General features: G+C 36.5%; 5 protein-coding genes across 7 annotated transcripts in view; 2 read left to right on the plus strand and 3 right to left on the minus strand.

Moving 5' to 3' along the window:
- LOC104741430 (chaperone protein dnaJ 1, mitochondrial) overlaps positions 1–2290 on the plus strand; it is an 8025-nt gene extending 5735 nt beyond the window's left edge. The window contains exons 15-19 of one of the 3 annotated variants that reach the window (XM_010462298.2): positions 221–277; positions 435–483; positions 896–965; positions 1341–1430; positions 1796–2290. In XM_010462298.2, coding sequence (XP_010460600.1) covers positions 221–277; positions 435–483; positions 896–965; positions 1341–1430; positions 1796–1811 — 282 coding nt within the window. In that variant the 3' untranslated portion in view covers positions 1812–2290. The remainder of the gene's footprint in view (positions 1–220; positions 278–434; positions 484–895; positions 966–1340; positions 1431–1795) is intronic. The other 2 variants (XM_010462297.2, XM_010462295.2) reach the window with 2 other exon arrangements.
- Positions 1994–3690, minus strand: LOC104741429 (purine permease 3). The gene is made up of 2 exons (XM_010462294.2): positions 2768–3690; positions 1994–2649 (listed from the first exon to the last, which is right to left on the minus strand). The coding sequence occupies exons 1-2, from the start codon at positions 3458–3460 to the stop codon at positions 2281–2283; spliced, it is 1062 nt and encodes a 353-aa protein (XP_010460596.1). The 5' UTR covers positions 3461–3690; the 3' UTR covers positions 1994–2280.
- LOC104741431 (purine permease 1) lies at positions 4708–6154 on the minus strand. The gene is made up of 2 exons (XM_010462299.2): positions 5270–6154; positions 4708–5200 (listed from the first exon to the last, which is right to left on the minus strand). Exons 1-2 carry the CDS (start codon positions 5963–5965, stop codon positions 4832–4834), a joined length of 1065 nt encoding a protein of 354 aa, XP_010460601.1. The 5' UTR covers positions 5966–6154; the 3' UTR covers positions 4708–4831.
- LOC104741432 lies at positions 7571–11226 on the minus strand. The gene is made up of 9 exons (XM_010462300.2): positions 10543–11226; positions 9961–10218; positions 9620–9833; positions 9419–9528; positions 9127–9326; positions 8765–8868; positions 8355–8542; positions 8059–8258; positions 7571–7958 (listed from the first exon to the last, which is right to left on the minus strand). The coding sequence occupies exons 1-9, from the start codon at positions 10784–10786 to the stop codon at positions 7722–7724; spliced, it is 1755 nt and encodes a 584-aa protein (XP_010460602.1). The 5' UTR covers positions 10787–11226; the 3' UTR covers positions 7571–7721.
- Positions 19187–20178, plus strand: LOC104741433. Its single transcript, XM_010462301.2, has 3 exons — positions 19187–19299; positions 19386–19543; positions 19750–20178. The coding sequence occupies exons 1-3, from the start codon at positions 19216–19218 to the stop codon at positions 19829–19831; spliced, it is 324 nt and encodes a 107-aa protein (XP_010460603.1). The 5' UTR covers positions 19187–19215; the 3' UTR covers positions 19832–20178.

Below are 20222 nucleotides of genomic sequence, written 5' to 3' on the forward strand. Positions count from 1 at the left end.
TATAACTAGATAATGTGGCATATCGGTTCCAACTCAATTTGATGACAGCAGTCATAAAACTCAAGTGCATGCTGCTACAGTATTTTGTCACCAAGCCATAGAACCTCGGCTGGAGTATTTTTCTTATATAGTGCATCCTTTCATGTCTTATGGTTTACGTTGTTTCTATTATTGTCTCCTTGAGCCATACTGGACATTTCTTAGAAAACTTACTTGACAGGCCATTTTGGGAGGCATAGTTGTGGTGCCAACGCTTTCAGGAAAGATGCAGCTAGAAGTAAGATTCCAGCGAGATTGATATAATATTTCGTCTGTTACAATTTGACATTTACGTTTGCAACCGAGTACAAGTTGCTTTTCATCCTCTTACCAAGAGGAAGGTTTAAATCTCAAGCCTTTGGAAATAATGAGGTGCCTTATTGTAAATGTTGCAGATACCAGAGGGAACTCAGCCTGGTCAACTTCTTGTTTTAAGAGGCAAAGGTACAAATATTTATCAGCCCGTATTGTCATTTTTTTTTTTTTTGAATGAATGTAAAATTTATTCAACCAAAAAAAACGTTTTTCCTTTGCAAATATTTTTTTTTTTGAATGAATGTAAAATTTATTCAACCAAAAAAACGTTTTTCCTTTACAATATTTGCAACCGTAGTTTGAAAAATATTGAAACTTTAAACAACTTAGAATAGTGTTGCGTGAGATTAGTAGCGTGTAGCCAGGCAACTGCAGAAGACATCTCCCAACCGAGAGGCCCCCAGGGGAAGAGTGCATAAACGGTTGCGGATGACCCTGTCAAGCAACTTGACAAGCTGATCCGTATAATATTTGCAAGCGTATGGTCATTTTGTTTTGTATATATGCTTGAAAACTCTTTTAAATAGGTTAGTTTGTGCAGGACTACCGAGACAAGGCTTTTTTGTAGATCATGGAGATCAGTATGTCCGCTTCCGTGTCAACATTCCTACGTAAGATTTATTCTACTTGGAGTTCAAGTTATAATTTTGTTGGAGACACCCACATATTGCTATGCTAAAAACTCTACTGGTGTTTCGAACGAAAAAGCACTTTGTAGTTCTAAAAGTTGATGTTTTCGAATTACTTTCCCTGCATTCTCTTACTTTGCATCCGATTATAGAAATTCATGTTGAAATGATCAGCTACTAGATATTCTGGTGGCATGAGGGTTTGTTTGGGTTCTCTTCTTGTTATTTCCATGAAGGAAGGACCTATACTACGTTCTTGATTTTTGAAATCATCATATAACAGGTTCGCTGAGCATATATGTTGATAGATTTCTGGTATATGCTTATGCGGTGTACCTTTTTCCTTGTATTCTCTAGTGAAGTGAATGAACGTCAGCGTGCTATACTGGAAGAGTTTGCAAAGGAAGAAATCAATAATGAGTTGAGCGGTTCTGCTGAAGGAAGTTGGTAAGTAAATAAATTTTATTTGTACAATTGTATTTATAACTGCACAATAGAGGAATTAGTGATGCTTGTATGTTACTGGCGGATTTGCTAGGCCTGCTAGATACAAGAGTTAAGATAGCGGATATTTAGATAACACACAGTGGAAAAATGAGATTAACAGGTTCTCTCTTGTAAGCATATAGAATAATACTGTGCCTGTTCTTGTATTTTTTATGCATTCAAGTTTCTAAAAGCTTGAAGCTCGAGGGGAAACAGTGTACGGACATACTGTTAGAAAAAAGCTAAAATATTTGTTGGGGATTTTCCTTTTTGAATTTTGATTCAACTGAATGTTATCTCCTCTCACTAGTGATTGTTCCTTATAGTAATGAAGAATCATGAAAATGAATCAAACAGGATTTACCAGAAGCTCTCTACTGGTTGAACTTACAGGTGGAATCGAACGAGTCCTCAGATCATACGCGATTTCTCTTTAATCGTGCTGCTGGTGCTATTGTTCAACAAGTTAATGGGATGAAACCGCCACGAGAGATGAGAGATAAAAGCATTCAGCAGAAGACAACAAGACTAATTTCATCTATTGCTGGAAAAACGTACAGTTCAACAGCATAACAGAAAGGGCAAGGGTCATGATTTTGACTTCATATTTTATCACAAACCCATTTGATGTGAATAATAAGAGACATCCACAAGTACAGCTGATAAAAAAAAGGAAAAAAAAAAAAAAAAACTCAAGAGTTGTGTTTTTGGCGTTGTTCCACAAGTTATTAAAACATCCTCTGTCTGATCTAACTACAGGGCTGATATGAGTACTATAATGTTTTTGAAATAATCTATGATTCGTTTAGTTTTAACACTCACTAATGGTTCTTGATGACAAAGAAGACCGTTCTGTCTCCTGACTCTCCTCCTGCTGAATCCTCTTTTTATCGTTGTCAGACTTTATCTCACCATAAAAGTAAGAGACAAAACCCCAAAGGGAGAGAGCAAGAGAGAGTCCCTTCTCTGCTTGAAACTTTTCATGGTAAAATATAACAGCTAAAACCTCCGTGATGGGCAAAAGGACTGATATCATGATACCCGAGACGAGAGAAGATGTGCAGAAGATTAATCCAATGGCTCCCAAGAAGAAGCCTTGCCATATTATAGCCGAAAACACAGCCACAACATAGAACAGTGCCTCTCCAAGCTTGAACTCTTTTGCTTCTTTTGGTAGGGCCTGCAAAAAAGGAAAAAGAAAAATGGGAAGGGTTCAAGTCAAACCATCCCTTGTTGAAAAATGGGAAGGGTTCAAGTCAAAAGAGAACTTGTTAAGATTCAAAAGACTATTGACTAACCTTGAAATCACCAGCGATGGACATACCAATGAGGCTGACAATAGAAGCAAGGAAGCACAAAATCATCTGGACCTCGAGAACGAGCGTATAGCTCAAGGGTTGCTTAGCTTTCTGGTAAGCAAGTTCCACTAATGGCAAGATAAAAGCATACACAACAGCTGCAGCCACGGTCACCAAGAACCCAATAACGTATTGCTTGTGGGTCTCATGAACGGGCCTATCAGTTTCGGTATGCATTCCCAATACCGCAGCTCCAACAGTCAACAACACAACAGCATTAATGGTAAAAGGAGTAAACTTATGTTTAACCATGAAGAATGAGAAGATAGCTATAAAAGCTAACTGTGAAGCAATGATGAGAGCAGCCGTTGAAACAGGGAGATATGCTATACCATATGCATACAAGTAATTATCAAAGCCAGAGAGAATGCCTATGACAATAGCCGCGCCAAGAAGACGCGGTTTGATAAGAAAGAAACTTGTTGCATTTTCGCCACCATTGTTGTTTCTGCGCCGGTGAATGTAAGAGAAGAGCAAAGGGATGAAGATAACAGGAAAGCCAGCAGTTTCAAGAAATGTAGAGAACCAAATCCTTTTGCCACCATTGTTGAAGTAGAGACGCATAATCAGAGGACCTCCACAGTTTCCTATGGCTAGGATTATGCAGTTTATGATCACAAGAGCCTTCGCCATTCTTGTCTTAATTTTTTCTTCTAGACAATTTTATGGATGTTTTTGATTTCTTGTTGGGTGGTAATGAAACTTTTGGGGGTTGGTGCTGGCAGGATTTAGTTATATGGTTGGTGTGTTTCTGTCTTTTTCCATAGATCTTTGTGTTTCTTTACCCAAAAGATCCTCTCTAATGTCTAAAACATGAATTTTCCTAATTTATGCCCACGAATTTAGCTAACAGTTTTAATTTCGTATTCAAAACGTAAAAATGATCTCATAGACCGGATAATAATGATATCCATATCCATATCCATATCCGTATCCCATACAGTATTTAATTTACGTTTCATCCAATTCTACAGTTTTTGACTATTGAATTTATTTCTTTTTCTAAATTTAGTGCAAATGACGTTAAGAATTATAAGTTCTATAATTGAAAGGTTTTACTGGTGAGTTTTTTGGTTCTTTGACTAGCTTTATTACAGTATTATCTTTTCTTCTTCTTTGATTTAAAATAATATAATTTATTTCATACCAAAAATAAAGAACAAAAGGTTGAAAATTTTATTGAATAGAATTGATATGTACCAGATTTTATCAAAGATGCATGCATACTGTTTTCTCAATGTTTATTCACTTCTTTTAAGGAAATTATGGCTCCGATTGGTAATGACTGTTATTTGTGGCCGTAGAGACTTTGACTGTAAAATTTTGGCTGCATAGAATTTGGCTGCAAAGACTTTGATTGTGGATACTTTAACTGTTACAATCTTATTGTTTAAAAATAAAAATAAAAAATTGTGATTGTAATTTTATTAATAACAAAATTGTAAAAAATACAAAGGTGATGATAAAAATAATAAATTTGTGAAGAGAAGTGGATGTTAAAAAAAGAGAAAAAATGCTGATAATTAATCTAAAAAGTTTGTGTAAAAATATTTATAAATTTATATAAAGTTTTTAATTATAATGGAGGAAGAAAAAAAAGTTTATAAAAAACTTGTTGGTTTTACAAGTCATTTTGAAGCTTTAAAAAAGAAAAAGAAATAAAGTAGGAATAATTTAAAGTGGCCGTAGAAATTAAAAAAAAATAAAAAAAGCCATTAAAGCTTTGATTGTCAAATAAAATGCTTTTAAAGTTTTTAAATGATTTCAAAAGCCTTCACCAACTAGGCTTATATCTTTCGTTTTTTTTGTTTGTAGACTCATCACTTTATCATTCTATCTTTACTACACGTGTACTAATTTGAGAAATGCATTCATACATATACACTTAAATTATAGTATAGACCATTTAGTTATACTCATAATCACACACATTCACACATGCTATTCAAAACAAGACAAAACATAACAGAATGTTATGTTATAGAAATGCGGAAAAAAGACCTTTTAAGCAACAGAATCACTAACTGCATGAAGAGTAGTAGGCAGCTCTGTCTCCGTCTGCTGAGGTTTGTCGACAACTTTCTTGCCGGATTTAAACTCACCGTAGAAGTAAGAGACGAATCCCCACAGAGAGAGAAGGAGAGAGACACATTTCTCAGCTTGAAACTTCTCCCGGAAACAAACGACGGCTAAAACCTCTGTCACGGGAAGCAGAACACTTATGAGAACACCTGAAGCTAGAGACGATGCACAGAACACAATCCCTATGGCTCCTAAGAAGAAACCTTGCCATATTATTCCTGTGATCACTATCAGTGCATAGTAAAACGCAGATCCTCCGATCTTGAACTCTCTTGCTTCTTTTGCTATCACCTGCAAAGAAACACATATGATGATGATACCCTTATTACTAAAATAAGACCATGACAAAAACTTTTGTACCTTAAAATCTCCAACGATGAACATCCCAACAACGCAAAAGCAAGTAGCAGAAAGGCACATAACCATCTGAATCTCGAGCACAAGTGGGAAAGTGATTTCTTGTCGAGCTTTCTTGTAAGTGAGCTCAACGAGCGGCAATATGAAAGCATAGAGAACAGCTGCAATCACAGTCATCAAGAACCCAACAACATACTCTTTGTGACTCTCGTTAGCCGGTTTGTCTCCGTCGCTGTGCAACGCAAGGATTCCAGTACCAACCGTCAGTAAAACGACTGCGTTTACAGAGAAGGGAGTGAACTTTTGCTTGACCAGCAAGAAAGCGAAGAGAGCATTGAAAGCTAACTGAGTTCCGATTATGAGGGATGATGTGGAAACTGGCAGATACGCTAATCCGTAAGCGTATAAGTAGTTGTCAAGTCCTATGAGCAGCCCTATTACAATAGAGGCGACGAACAGAGGAGTTTCCATTAGGAAAAGCTCTGTTTTCGCTACGTTTTCGGCCTTGTTGCGTTTGCGGCGGTTGAGGAAGGAGACCAAGAGAGGGATGAGGATGATTGGACAGCCAGCGGTTGATAGGAAGCTCATGAACCAGATTCGTTTTCCACCATTGTTGTAGTAGAGACGAGTTAACAAAGGACCTCCACATGTTCCTATAGTGAGGATAATACAGTTTATGATCAACAGACCATACTTCATATTCTACTTCTTGCTGTTTGATGTGTTTGTTTTCCTTTGTATTCGAGTTTTTGGTGATATATATCTGATCATCAGAAGCTGAAGAGTGTCAACGAGCAATAATTATGTGTGTTTACGTAGATTTTTTGTTTTGTTTGTTTGTGGTTTTGAATCGTGTGATAACATTATCATGGAAGTTGGGAAATTAAAACGGTGGGACATCTCGTAGCGGTCGAGTTTGCGATTTAGAATTCTCTGTAATATGATTTTAATTTCCAACTAAGGATGGTCTTTTCCCTAGTTCTATCGTGGAAAAAAATAAAGAAAGAGAGAGACGTGTTAGTTTTTGCTCTACATACATTATATGACAAAACAAAGAGTTGAATTGTTCAAAATATAAATCTTTTCTATTAAATTATGTGTTACGTTAAAGAGAAATATCGTTTTATATACTTGGTTTTGACGACTTTTGATATTTTGTTATGAAAAAGTTAATCAATCAATCAGTTTACCATACTTGAATAATGAATACATGGAATGCTAGCTGACATAAGCTATTTTGTTTGTAGACTTGATCTTGATTTTGATTTTTGCCACTAGTGTAGTTGTTTCGTAGCTCTGATATTGTTCAACTCAGACTAGTCGTTTGGCTTGAACGAAGTGATTCAACTTGTGTTTCTACACCATTTTGTTTGATGTTAAAGTTCGACCATCATAAATAAATTTTGCAACATTTCCTCTTGTATATAAACCATATATTATAAAAGTTCAGAAATATCGTTTATCCATTATTTGAGAAATAAATTTTACAATTTGATGAGAGTAGTTATAGTTACTTTTTCATGCATTTTTTTTTTGGTTAAAGGCTTAGTTACTTTTTCATGCATGATGGACGTATAATATAAGTTAAAATAACATTTTATAGCTTTGAGACCAATAGTCTAAGATAACAACATTCTACTAGGACTCAAAAATTGATGGGAACAACATGCTCTAGCTCACTTTATTCCACACTTAAGGCTATTGATTTTGACCCCCTTATTATGTACTGTGACGTGAGTCACATGTAATTCATGCATACATAAATAAATAAAAAATAGAATTATATTCTTTATTAGAAAAGAACAACATTTGGTCATTCATTATTGAGCACCAACAAGTTGATTTCTATTTATGATAGAGCATATAATCATGGCCTCAAAAAAGAAAGATTCTATTAATTCTAATGAATTGACATAGTGCTAGAAACCAGACAGACATATGCATAATGCATGCAAGCAAAGACCATAAATTCAAGATCGTTTAGTTGAACAGATAATGGAATTGGTGCAGCATACGCACATGACCAATCAATGTTGTATATACTTTTTTTCTTTTTAATTGAATATATAAATTGATTTTTGTTTTTTTTTTTAAGTTTTGCAAAAAAAAGGCTGTCACACAAGTATATCCAATTTTGACGTATACAGAATTATGCAAATATTTTTTTTGGTCATTTTGATCATTAAACTGAAGGCTTAACGTTTGTGTCGGGTTTACTCCGAGACCATATACACCAACTTACAAAACCAAACTCGGGAGATTTAACTTTCTTCAAAAATTCAAAACTATAATTTATTATCCAAGTACAAAATGTTCGTGTATATATATATACATTAAAAAATTGATTTTGAATCCTTAAGAATCAAATAGAGAAACAAAAAATAAAATAAACATACTGTGTGGTAAAAATTTGTGGGTTTGGTGATGAATGAAGAAGGAGAACCCCCAACAACTCTTAAGCTGAATCTGGTAATCTTACAGGCAAATTAGCTTTCCTGTGACCCCTTTGAGACCTTCTGTCTCTTCCACGTCTTCTAGGCGGTGTTGTGCTAACCCTTCCACTTGACATTTTTCTAGGCAAATCGCTGCTGATCATTAAAACCGGTGGGGGCGGTGAAGGCGGTGGTGGAGGAAAATTAGGCACCGGAGGTCGTTGCCTTGCAAATCTTTCTTGCTCTGCTCGATGATATCTCTGCATTTGAGAGTCCGGGTAATGATAAAGTCAGGATCTTTTTTTTTTTACTACCTTTTCTTTACACTAAGTGTCAGTCAGCATGAGAAGGAAGAATCACCTGAACTACAAAGTTGCGTCTTTCACAGTCAAGGAACATGCTTACTGTCCAGTTTGTTTTTGCTGCAATCTTATCTCTTACTGTTGAGAAACTGATTTGATCTCTAGAAGTGAATCGGTCAACTTCGTTAAACCAAAGGCAAGTAAAGAGGTTGCTGATGGGAACATGCTCTCTTAAAATGACACAGCCCTCCGGTACGTCTGCATAGCCCAACCATAGAGTTGTGTATATATTTAATAAATGTTTGATCCACAAAAAGGGAATTTTGGAAAGAATAATAAGCTAAAGAGACATACCGCTAGTGATTGGCAATTTTGCCACAGAATAAGGGGTTAACCCTTCATTCTTGTAGAAGTCCACCTGAAAGTCGATAGAAGCATTATCATATTTACCAGCCGCTTTATTTGCTTCGGCTTCCACTAAGACGTCAAATCGTTTGTAATGTCTAGAGATCGCAAACGTAGCATTTTTCCTCCACAAGAACCTGATGAGAAGAAATGTCAGGTAAATAGCTGTAGTCCAAAAACATACTTACTAAGCCTAAGGCCTTCTAAACTCAAACCGTGAACTTATTCGAAACATATTGGAATTTTTAACATTACTGGAATGTTAAGCACAAAACGCTAGCGGATTCCTTTCGGTAACTGCAGGAAGCTACATAGACAACCACAATTAAAAGAAGGATCTACTATATGATAGGCCTCACCTTTCAAGAATTTGGTATGGATCTACGACAAGCTCAAGTTTTCCGTCAATCCATAAAGAATAGCGAGCATTTGGAAACATCCTATGGACAAGAAGCTTGGGCACCTGCAAAGAACGAGGCATCAGCATAACAATGGCATTTTATAATCTTTCTCTTTACTCTGTCCATTTGGTTAGTAGTAAACAACTTCAAGCCTGATCTAAATCAAAAAAAATATTATTACAGCAGTGTGGGTACAGTACTTTTGGAGAAAGGTGGTAATAATAAGGGGAGATATCTACCAAGCCATTAAGTTCATCTTTCAGTTTGGAGTAACTTAATACATTCTTTCCTATTGATAAGATAAGAGAGGTGAATTTTACCTTTCCATTGCGTCTTCCATCTAAATAAGGGAGATTATGAACAACAACAACTCTCCATATCCCTACTTTCTTGTTTTCATCAAGGCCTCGTTCTTTCTTCAAAATTGTTTCAGTTTCTTCATCGACGAACATGTAGAAGCAAACTGTTTCCTCTGAATATTTACTGATATTTTGTGGGGCTTTTACATCATCAAAAGCATCTGCAAAAAATAGAGAGATTCTAACATTAGAAACATGCAAAAATTGGGCACAAAGACTGAAATATTGTTTACAAAATATAAAAGGATCATACCAAATACTGCTGAAGCAACGACTATCCCACGACATTGCTTCATTTCAAGAAGATCTGCCTCATCAATGTCAAATCTTGTATTTCGGCCAGGTTGAGGTCCTTTGACAAACCTGAATGGAAAATCATGGATAAAAACAGAAATTTACCAAGATGAGACAGAAAAAGACCAGGGAATTACGAAAATCGAACAAAGATACTTACCCACAGTGTACACTCATTGTTTCTTTAATGTCAAAAGAATCATTCCTATGTCTCAAAGTAGGATAACCACCAAAATCTGACCCTCCAAACTCTGTATCTCTGTTTAGTGGTTCTTCGTATATATACGTTAAGTTTTTAAGAACAGGGGAAAATGACGGGGCACTTGGCATAAAGGAAACTGCGTCTTCTACTGGAAGGTAACATACAGGGCATGCTGAAACCAAAACCAGGCAGAACAAACCAATACTGATCATCACAACAGCAGCAATATTGTAGTGATCTCAGAAAAGAAGAAGAAAACTGGAAAGAGACCAGAAATCAAAGAGTAATGGATATCTTACGGCGTGGTCCTGTTCTTTTTCTGTCTGCTGGTGGGGGAGGTAAGCTGAAACTATTACAAGGATGTCCTTGAGGAAGCGTATATCCAAGAAAATGCATAGGAGGAGGAGGGAACACTACAACATCTTTTGCCTTCAACGATATATTTCCAATATTCATGTTTTGCTCTTCATTAATCTGTAACATGTTTGAAAAATTTACACCTGCACTGCCGTTGAAATGAAGACTCGGAGGACCTTGAACTTCCTGACCATCTTCACCTAATGACAAAAAAAAAAGCAAAAGTCACACAATTAATTTCAAGTCCATTGTTCATACAACTTCAAATCACAATCCCACCAGTTACGTTTCTAACTCGAAGTAGTACTCAATTTACAATACAACATCTTAAAGCCTTACGATCACCAACTCTACAAAAACTTTATCTCCACAATTCTAAACACAAAACAAACACATTGGTCCAAAATCAGAACTAAAGACTGTTCCAGCCGAACCCAAGACATGAATTCAAAGCTAATCCAAGTTCCAGAAGCTAAAAACAACAAAACATAAACAACCCAACTTGTCTGAAAAAAAGTGAGAACCTTTGCCGACGTAAAGGACGCGGAGGAAGACGACGGCGGAGATTAAGAAGAGAAGCAACATGCCGACCTTCTTACGACCAACGAATTTACAGATCCAATGTACAATACCTTCCCTCTCTTTCTGCATCTTAGATGGTTTTGTACGCGTCGTCGTAACAGTGGTCTGGATAGGGAAAACGACGCCGTTAAGTCCCGTCTTCTCCAAGGAACCATAGCTACTGGATCGAACGCCCAATCCAGTCATCGCTTTTTTATAAATCCCCACCGCCCCCCTCAAATCATCATCAAAAACTCGAGTTCGATTGTTTCCCACTCAAATTCAGATCAATAAAGTTTAAAGCTTTACAATTTCGATTTATGCTGAACCCCAAAAAAAACTCGATTCTTCTGGGTTCTCTCTCTGATCTACAAAAATTGAGCTCGAATCAAAAAAAAAAGAAAAAAGAAAGAATTGAAATTGGAGAATTCACACAGATCAAGAGAAGAAGAAGCAAAAAAAAAAATCAAAACTTTGAAGAAACAAAATCTAGGGTTTGTGAATGGGGAAGATAAGGGTTTTTGATTCCTCTGAATCAAGGAATCGCTCTCACGAAGACATTAACCAAAAAAAAAAAGTCACTCTCTTCTTCTTCGTCTCCTTCTCAAACATTAAACATAAACAAAAATTAAATACTACTGTCAAACAATTACATAATTCCGCGTTTAAACGAAAATGCATTTTTGATAAATCTTTTATTCAATTTTTTTTGTCTATTTATTTTCTTTTGTCTTTTTTTTAATATATTTTCATTTAATGTAAGAAATATTTATGTGTATTAAAATTTGGATTTGGGTTAAAACTTTGATATGATTAATGTTTACAGCTTTACGAAAAATTAAGCACGTTGTATTAATTTTTATATTTATATGTTAGTTTTTTTATGAAATAAGTTATCTTTACTGTTGTAAATGGGACAGATGGCGATATGTTATTGATGAGATGGGGAAAACTTTAAACATCATTATAATAAAATTAAGAGGGCTATTATTATTGTTCCAAACACTCATGTAAGCATATCATTATACAGTTTGTGACAACTAGGAATTTTTTTTTAATAACAAAATTAAATGAAACGAAAACAGTAGTTTAATCACTAACCTAGCAGCCACTCTTGAATCCTGTCATTATTATTCGTATCTGTCGCTTTTTTGATTGTTTAGTTTTTTTTTTTTGGTTTGAATACATTCTGTTTCTGTGTTTCATAATAAATTTAGTTTAAAGTTAATTTTTAATGTGCTCTTTGATTTTTTTTTTTTTGCACATGATATATTGACATAACAGTGTGTAATTCCTTAATAATATTGATGTTATTTTTCCCCCAAATACTACTCTGTCATTATATATTGAGTAGGAATCCTGTAGGATACATAAATTTTTTAAAAAAATATAAAATTATTCTCATTAGTAGAAACATTTATATGAATGGATCTGCAGATGTTTGGCAAAAGAAGGTAAACATGCTCTTTGAAAAAATGAGAAGTTAAATAATACTCCCAATTGCGACAATAAAAACATTGCATTTTTTTATTTTTTGTCAGCACACTATACTTATTCTGGAACTCTCTTTTTCTTCTTACAATTATTTTGTTGTTGTCAGAACTCCTTTTTTTCTTGCTTATTACTGTACTACTCGTGTTTTATTATTACATATATGCATCATTTGGTAACTTAATTTAAGCGGAGTTATTGGTTTAAAATTTGAATCGAGTTTTAAAAACTTTAAATGTTATATAAATTTTGTTGTTATTAGATCAAAAAATTTTAAACTTTTTTAAAGTTTAGTATTATTAATTTCTAATTTGTAAGAAGTCATTTAATTTTTTTAAAAATTTTGGGTTATTGGATTCAGACTTTTATAAAGTTAATAAAAGTTTTGTGTTATTCAATTAAAGCAAAAGAATCTAAGATGATTAATGAATTCAATTATTATGATACAGATTCATGATAAATACAGAGATTGTTTGGAGCATTTTACAAGATTTAAAAAAATTAATCAACAAAACTATATAATACTCTCTAGCAATCCTTAAAAATCTTTCACTTATTCACTTTTAGTGATTTTGTTGAACTCTTTAAAAATCTTTATAAATTAGAATCCAATAACACCCGCTTAAAGCTTTATATTTTTAAAATCAAAGGAAACTTTATTTCATCTTAAACAAAACTATTTAAAGAGAAAATGGTTTAGAACAATTTTAAATTAATTTGGTCAACCGATATAATTAAGCAAGGTGAGCTATACAATCCCATGTACAGAGACAAAGATAGTGCATCATCGTAAGAAGATTTGATGGATTCATCCCCTCTCTGGTGGCATATAGATAAAATGATATAATTAAGCAAACTGAAAACTATAATGTTAGAATTTCCTTGAGTGTTCAACCGTGAAACTACCAAGTATAACAAACAGGTTTGTGTTTTTTTGTGCTCTGTTTTATGTTTTGCAGGTTTATAGGTTGCAGTGCAAGAAAGTAAAAGGGACACGAGGATATACGAGTTCCCAGGATCAGATCCTGGTACGTCTCGATGAACCTAAAACCGGTTCACAAGGAGTATCAGAGTAGCAATTACAACTTGAACGAACTCACCCCAAGCTCACGTCTCTCACCTTACAAAGAATCAGACCCTAAGAAAGAACAAGAACAATGAAGAAGACAAAAGTCTCTCTCACCCACTCTAGATTTCTCTCTCTCTAACCACTTAGTCCTTATATCTGTAATGTAACGCCAAATGCTTCTCTGCTTTGTTCCCTCTGCTCCTCACTCCTTTAATAGCCCTCTGTCGTTGTCTTGCAGGGTGATACAAGACAAACTCATACAATACACACGGTTAAGATGTGATATCACTGAATCGACAGAACCATTGTCGTTTGTCTCATGGGCAATCTTCTTAGCAGACCAAGCTGGGCCTGTGCTACCGTTATCGGCCCAACTCTCTGAAGAAGCCCACCTGTTTGATCCAAATCATCAAAACGACAATCTCCACCATGATTTGTTCAGACAGTTAACTGAAGAGTCGACCCCCTTCTATCCTTTTCTGATTACACCACCAGAAGCCACCGTTCCGCCTTTACCGTCGGGGGTGTCCGTTCCGTCTTTACTGTCGGAACCCTAGCTCTTAACAGAGCTAGACTCAGTGCCGTAGCACCTTCAAATTACTTAGTTCTTCCTCAAATTTCTTCATTGGTATCGATTTTGTTAACAAATAGGTCGGATTCTCTTTTGTGTTGATCTTCGAAACTTTCAGTGTACCCTCCTCAATTTCACCTCGTATGAAGTGGTATCGCACCTGGATGTGCTTTGTGCGTTCATGGTGTACGCTGCTCTTGGCTAAACAAATGGCACTTTGGGAATCACTGAAGATTCCAACTTGCTTCTGCGGAATACCCAGCTCGCTCACTATTCTCATCAGCCACAAAGCTTCTTTGGCAGCTTCAGAGAGTGCCATATACTCTGCTTCCGTTGTTGATTGGGCTACCACTTGTTGGAGACCAGATCTCCAGCTTACCGTATTTCCACCGACCTGAAATACGTAACCGATAATTGATCTTCTTTTATCTAGGTCTGCTGCGTAATCACTATCACAGTAGCCTGTAACCTTGAAATCCTTCGACTTCGTGAATGTTGTGTTTTATGTACCGCAACACCCATTTAATTGCTTCCCAATGTTGTTTGCAAGGAAAGCTCATGAATCGACTCACCAGGCCCACTGCGTATGATATATTTGGATGTGTTCCAACCATGGAGTACATGAGACTCCCTACAGCACTCGCATAAGGTACGCTTCTCATCTCTGTCTCAGCTTTTTCTTTATCTTGAAACTGAAGAACATTTGCTTAAGATAGAACCAGTGTGGTAATGTCTTAGCCTGATAGTTGTTCTCTAGAGCTGTCCACATAGCATAAGCGGTTGGCTCCTTCATGACTTTTCTAAGCACCATATCTCCTAGACTGTGACTCAAGAGGTTCCTTACCCTCCTGTCTTTATCTAGCCATTTTGGATCTGACTTTGCTGCCCCTTCTGAGTCTTCACCATCCTTTCCTTCACCACTTTATGCTGTTGGTGGTTATAGTACCGACTCAAGACCCAAGATTTCCAGCTGAGCGCACATCTTGTGTTTCCACAAAGCAAAGTCACCTTCTCCATCAAACTTCTCCACGTCAAATCTTCCTTGTGTAGGTTCCATCACTGAGGCCTCTTCAGAACCCGAGGCTCACACCACAAAACCCAACACTAGAAAAGAAAAAACCGACAAACTGTCTCAGCAAACTCACAAAACACCAACCACACAACCAGAATAACCAACAAGACTCTAACTTTCAAACTTTGTTTCTGTATCTACCTCAGAAATAACCCAGGTACATAAAAAACCGAACTTGGTGAAGAAATGTACCTTAAAGGTTGGACTTTTCTGAGTTTTAGAACAGTAACCTTCTCAGACTTGTAGAGTTCCTTGTAGATCTACTCTTTCTACGGTTAAAACGCTCTAACCTGGCTCTGATACCACTGTTAGGAATTTCCTTGAGTGTTCAACCGTGAAACTACCAAGTATAACAAACAGGTTTGTGTTTCTTTGTGCTCTGTTTTATGTTTTGCAGGTTTATAGGTTGCAGTGCAAGAAAGTAAAAGGGACACGAGGATATACGAGTTCCCAGGATCAGATCCTGGTACGTCTCGATGAACCTAAAACCGGTTCACAAGGAGTATCAGAGTAGCAATTACAACTTGAACGAACTCAGCCCAAGCTCACGTCTCTCACCTTACAAAGAATCAGACCCTAAGAAAGAACAAGAACAATGAAGAAGACAAAAGTCTCTCTCACCCACTCTAGATTTCTCTCTCTCTAACCACTTAGTCCTTATATCTGTAATGTAACGCCAAATGCTTCTCTGCTTTGTTCCCTCTGCTCCTCACTCCTTTAATAGCCCTCTGTCGTTGTCTTGCAGGGTGATACAAGACAAACTCATACAATACACACGGTTAAGATGTGATATCACTGAATCGACAGAACCATTGTCGTTTGTCTCATGGGCAAACTTCTTAGCAGACCAAGCTGGGCCTGTGCTACCGTTATCGGCCCAACTCTCTGAAGAAGCCCACCTGTTTGATCCAAATCATCAAAACGAAAATCTCCACCATGATTTGTTCAGACAGTTAACTGAAGAGTCGACCCCCTTCTATCCTTTTCTGATTACACCACCAGAAACCACCGTTCCGCCTTTACCGTCGGGGGTGTCCGTTCCGTCTTTACTGTCGGAACCCTAGCTCTTAACAGAGCTAGACTCAGTGCCGTAGCACCTTCAAATTACTTAGTTCTTCCTCAAATTTCTTCATTGGTATCAATTTTGTTAATAAATCGGTCGGATTTTCTTTTGTGTTGATCTTCGAAACTTTCAGTGTACCCTCCTCAATTTCACCTCGTATGAAGTGGTATCGCACCTGGATGTGCTTTGTGCGTTCATGGTGTACGCTGTTCTTGGCCAAACAAATGGCACTTTGGGAATCACTGAAGATTCCAACTTGCTTCTGCGGAATACCCAGCTCGCTCACTATTCTCATCAGCAACAAAGCTTCTTTGGCAGCTTCAGAGAGTGCCATATACTCTGCTTCCGTCGTTGATTGGGCTACCACTTGTTGGAGACCAGATCTCCAGCTTACCGTATTTCCACCGACCTGAAATACGTAACTGGTAATTGATCTTCTTTTATCTAGGTCTGCTGCGTAATCACTATCACAGTAGCCTGTAACCTTGAAATCCTTCGACTTCGTGAATGTTGTGTTTTATGTACCGCAACACCCATTTAATTGCTTCCCAATGTTGTTTGCAAGGAAAGCTCATGAATCGACTCACCAGGCCCACTGCGTATGATATATTTGGATGTGTTCCAACCATGGAGTACATGAGACTCCCTACAGCACTCGCATAAGGTACGCCTCTCATCTCTGTCTCAGCTTTTTCTTTATCTTGAAACTGAAGAACCTTTGCTTAAGATAGAACCAGTGTGGTAATGTCTTTGCCTGATAGTTGTTCTCTAGAGCTGTCCACATAGCATAAGCGGTTGGCTCCTTCATGACTTTTCTAAGCACCATATCTCCTAGACTGTGACTCAAGAGGTTCCTTACCCTCCTGTCTTTATCTAGCCATTTTGGATCTGACTTTGCTGCCCCTTCTGAGTCTTCACCATCCTTTCCTTCAGCACTTTCTGCTGTTGGTGTTTATAGTACCGACTCAAGACCCAAGATTTCCAGCTGAGCGCACATCTTGTGTTTCCACAAAGCAAAGTCACCTTCTCCATCAAACTTCTCCACGTCAAATCTTCCTTGTGTAGGTTTCATCACTGAGGCCTCTTCAGAACCCGAGGCTCACTCCACAAAACCCAACACAGAAAAGAAAAAACCGACAAACTGTCTCAGCAAACTCACAAAACACCAACTACACAACCAGAATAACCAACAAGACTCTAACTTTCCAACTTTGTTTCTGTATCTACCTCAGAAATAACCCAGGTACATAAAAAACCGAACTTGGTGAAGAAATGTACCTTAAAGGTTGGACTTTTCTGAGTTTTAGAACAGTAACCTTCTCAGACTTGTAGAGTTCCTTGTAGATCTACTCTTTCTACGGTTAAAACGCTCTAACCTGGCTCTGATACCACTGTTAGGAATTTCCTTGAGTGTTCAACCGTGAAACTACCAAGTATGACAAACAGGTTTGTGTTTCTTTGTGCTCTGTTTTACGTTTTGCAGGTTTATAGGTTGCAGTGCAAGAAAGTAAAAGGGACACGAGGATATACGAGTTCCCAGGATCAATGTGATCCTGGTACGTCTTGGTGAACCTAAAACCGGTTCACAAGGAGTATCAGAGTAGCAATTACAACTTGAACAAACTCACCCCAAGCTCACGTCTCTCACCTTACCAAGAATCAGACCCCAAGAAAGAACAAGAACAATAAAGAAGACAAAAGTCTCTCTCACCCACTCTAGGTTTCTCTCTCTCTAACCACTTAGTCATTATCTCTGTAATGTAACGCCAAATGCTTCTCTGCTTTGTTCCCTCTGCTCCTCACTCCTTTAATAGCCCTCTGTCGTTGTCTTGTAGGGTGATACAAGACAAACTCGTACAATACAAACGGTTAAGATGTGATATCACTGAAACGACAGAACCAGTGTCGTTTGTCTCATGGGCAAACTTCTTAGCAGACCAAGCTGGGCCTGTGCTACCGTTACTAGCCCAACTCTCTGAAGAAGCCCACCTGTCTGATCCAAATCATCAAAACGACATATAAGAATTAGAATGACATGATAAAAGTTACATAGGTTGATTAAGACATGTTTTCTATTGCTCCATATTGCTCCCATTAGCAGGATCATTGCTTATGATATGTACTCTCATATTCTTATTGTTTTTTTTTTGAATAACTAAAAGGTTCTACGCCTAGATTCATTTTTCTAAGTCTAGGACCAGACCAAACCATGTTATACGATCTTGTCTCAGGAGTCATTTGAATCCTGAAATCTTTACTAGGTGGGATATTGACTATTCGTTACTTTTATTGTTTGGTTCATTACAAAATATTTTTGGTTTTTGATATTTGATGATTGCGATTGAAAACTGAAAAGATTTTATGTTTTTTTTCTCTATTTTATTTTAACTATTTCTTTTATTTCTAATAGTATAAAATAATTCAGACCAAACTCCAACTTATATATTCGGGTAAGTGTAAATATCGATAACTTATTCAGGATTTTCTAATATATTTACCATATTCGATTGATCAAAACCCATGGGTGCGAGTCTAGGCTGTATACCGTAAATGCTTTTTTTTTTTGGGTAAAACCATATAACGTAAATTCTCAACAACCAACCACCATTTTTTGTCATATAAATATGATAAATTAAATTGTGTGTATCAAATAAAGATATGTTGTAATTTGTAAATGGAAAATTATTTTCTATGGTTGATCCTTGTTAATGGTTTAAAATGATGATACTTGTAGAAACTAGATTAAAAAACTTAGAATTTTGCTAAAACATTAATTTTTAGCTTTGGTTATCCGTAAGTTTTGGTTAAGACATCGTTGTTGTTGCCCCCGTAATTGGATTTGCCACCATAAGAATCGGCAGAGATTTTTCTTTTCTTCTGTCAATATGAATGTTACAAGAAATTTTGGAATTTAAGTTATACAATAAAAAAAAGTTCCCCCAAAACTGAGTACTATAGTTACAAGTAGTGAGAGTGAGACGTTATTATTTTCCTAATTAATCTTCCAAAACATTATGATCATTGCTTCTACTTGTAGAACTTAACTTCGTCTCGTTTCATAAATCATAATCGTTTCTTTAAAAGTTTTAACTNTTTTTTTTTTTTTTTTTTTTTTTTTTTTGGTCACGATAAAAGTTTTAACTCTTTATGGCGAAGATTATAACCATAACCATAAGAACCGGTTAACGTGATGAAATATGTCCTAAAAGTCAACGGTCAATGATATAAACATGGGATTAAAAATCAAACCAAAATTTACATCAACCGGAATAAACCGGTATACAATTTCGGTTTAAATTGGATCGTCTCCTCGGAATAAAAAAAAAAAAACCAGATTCGTCGTTGAACTCAGATTCCGCGAAGAAGAAAGATGGAGAAGAAGGAGGAGGAGAAGAAACCTCAGATTTCGTCAACGGAAGCTGTTCTTCTCGGAGCTCTAGCTCCAGGCGTTAATGTATTTACACAAATTTCTCTCTCTTTTTTTGTGTAATACTTGCTTGGTTTAAAAACCCTAAGTTTGGATCGTAATTATTGTTACAGGGTCCAACATGGAACACTCTGAGATTCGCGTTTCTACTACTGGGTCTTTGTCTAGCTTTCATGCTCTCTGTAGCTTTCACCAGTGGCCAATCAATGTTGCTCCTTCATGTTGGCTTTCTCATTATCATCGCCGCTTCTCTCTTTATCCTTCTCAATTGGTATGTCAATCTCTTTTAACTCAATTTTTGTTTTCTAGGACTATTAATCGATTCATGTATCTAATGAGTACATATCAGATAAAGGTTTTAGGGTTTTTTTTTTACTTTGATTAAAGATTATGGAAAGAGATGAATGTTACTGAGAGTATGCATCTTGAAGAGTATATAAATTTCACTAGTTGCTTACAATGCCTTTTGTTCTGTAGGTTTCTTGATCAGACAGGCTTAGTACAAGTGGAGACACAAATGCAGGAGCTGAATTTGCTACCTAATGATAAAACCAAATGATCATGCACACACCGGTAGTCGGTTGAGGCAGACACGTGTGTAACAGAACAGTTAACAACAGATATATCTAGCATATAGGAGGATTGGGTTTGGTACTACAAGAAGATCCAGTTTCTATTGTTGGTACATAGCATTTGCTTTCTTCTTACTCTTTCCTTGGTACTCTCTTCTTGTTTTCTTTTTCTTTTTCATTTGCTTGAGGTAAGAACAAGGGATCTGAAACAAGAACTTCGTCTTGATCAGGATTTTACTTGCTCGATTCTCCAACATTAGTTCCTCTTTTTTTGGTTTCCTTTATTTTTCCCATGTAAGAAGATGATTATTATTGGATACTGATTGTTATCATACGTATACTTGTGTATAATGGTCTCAAGACTAATCTAATTCCTCA

The sequence above is a fragment of the Camelina sativa genome, chromosome 14 (assembly GCF_000633955.1).
Source record: "Camelina sativa cultivar DH55 chromosome 14, Cs, whole genome shotgun sequence".
Classification (NCBI taxonomy): Eukaryota; Viridiplantae; Streptophyta; class Magnoliopsida; order Brassicales; family Brassicaceae; genus Camelina; species Camelina sativa.

Excerpts from the sequence above, each read along its gene's own strand:
- LOC104741431 (XM_010462299.2), bottom strand. The coding sequence starts at position 5,965 with ATGAAGTATGGTCTGTTGATCATAAACTGTATTATCCTCACTATAGGA. Across the intron at positions 5,201-5,269 it reads TCATCGTTGGAGATTTTAAG|GTGATAGCAAAAGAAGCAAG; the intron begins GTACAAAAGTTT and ends GTTTCTTTGCAG.
- LOC104741429 (XM_010462294.2), bottom strand. The coding sequence starts at position 3,460 with ATGGCGAAGGCTCTTGTGATCATAAACTGCATAATCCTAGCCATAGGA. Across the intron at positions 2,650-2,767 it reads CCATCGCTGGTGATTTCAAG|GCCCTACCAAAAGAAGCAAA; the intron begins GTTAGTCAATAG and ends CCTTTTTTGCAG.
- LOC104741432 (XM_010462300.2), bottom strand. The coding sequence starts at position 10,786 with ATGACTGGATTGGGCGTTCGATCCAGTAGCTATGGTTCCTTGGAGAAG. Across the intron at positions 10,219-10,542 it reads CGTCCTTTACGTCGGCAAAG|GTGAAGATGGTCAGGAAGTT; the intron begins GTTCTCACTTTT and ends TTTTGTCATTAG. Across the intron at positions 9,529-9,619 it reads ACAATGAGTGTACACTGTGG|GTTTGTCAAAGGACCTCAAC; the intron begins GTAAGTATCTTT and ends TTTTCCATTCAG.
- LOC104741433 (XM_010462301.2), top strand. The coding sequence starts at position 19,216 with ATGGAGAAGAAGGAGGAGGAGAAGAAACCTCAGATTTCGTCAACGGAA. Across the intron at positions 19,300-19,385 it reads CTCTAGCTCCAGGCGTTAAT|GGTCCAACATGGAACACTCT; the intron begins GTATTTACACAA and ends TTATTGTTACAG. Across the intron at positions 19,544-19,749 it reads CTCTTTATCCTTCTCAATTG|GTTTCTTGATCAGACAGGCT; the intron begins GTATGTCAATCT and ends TTTGTTCTGTAG.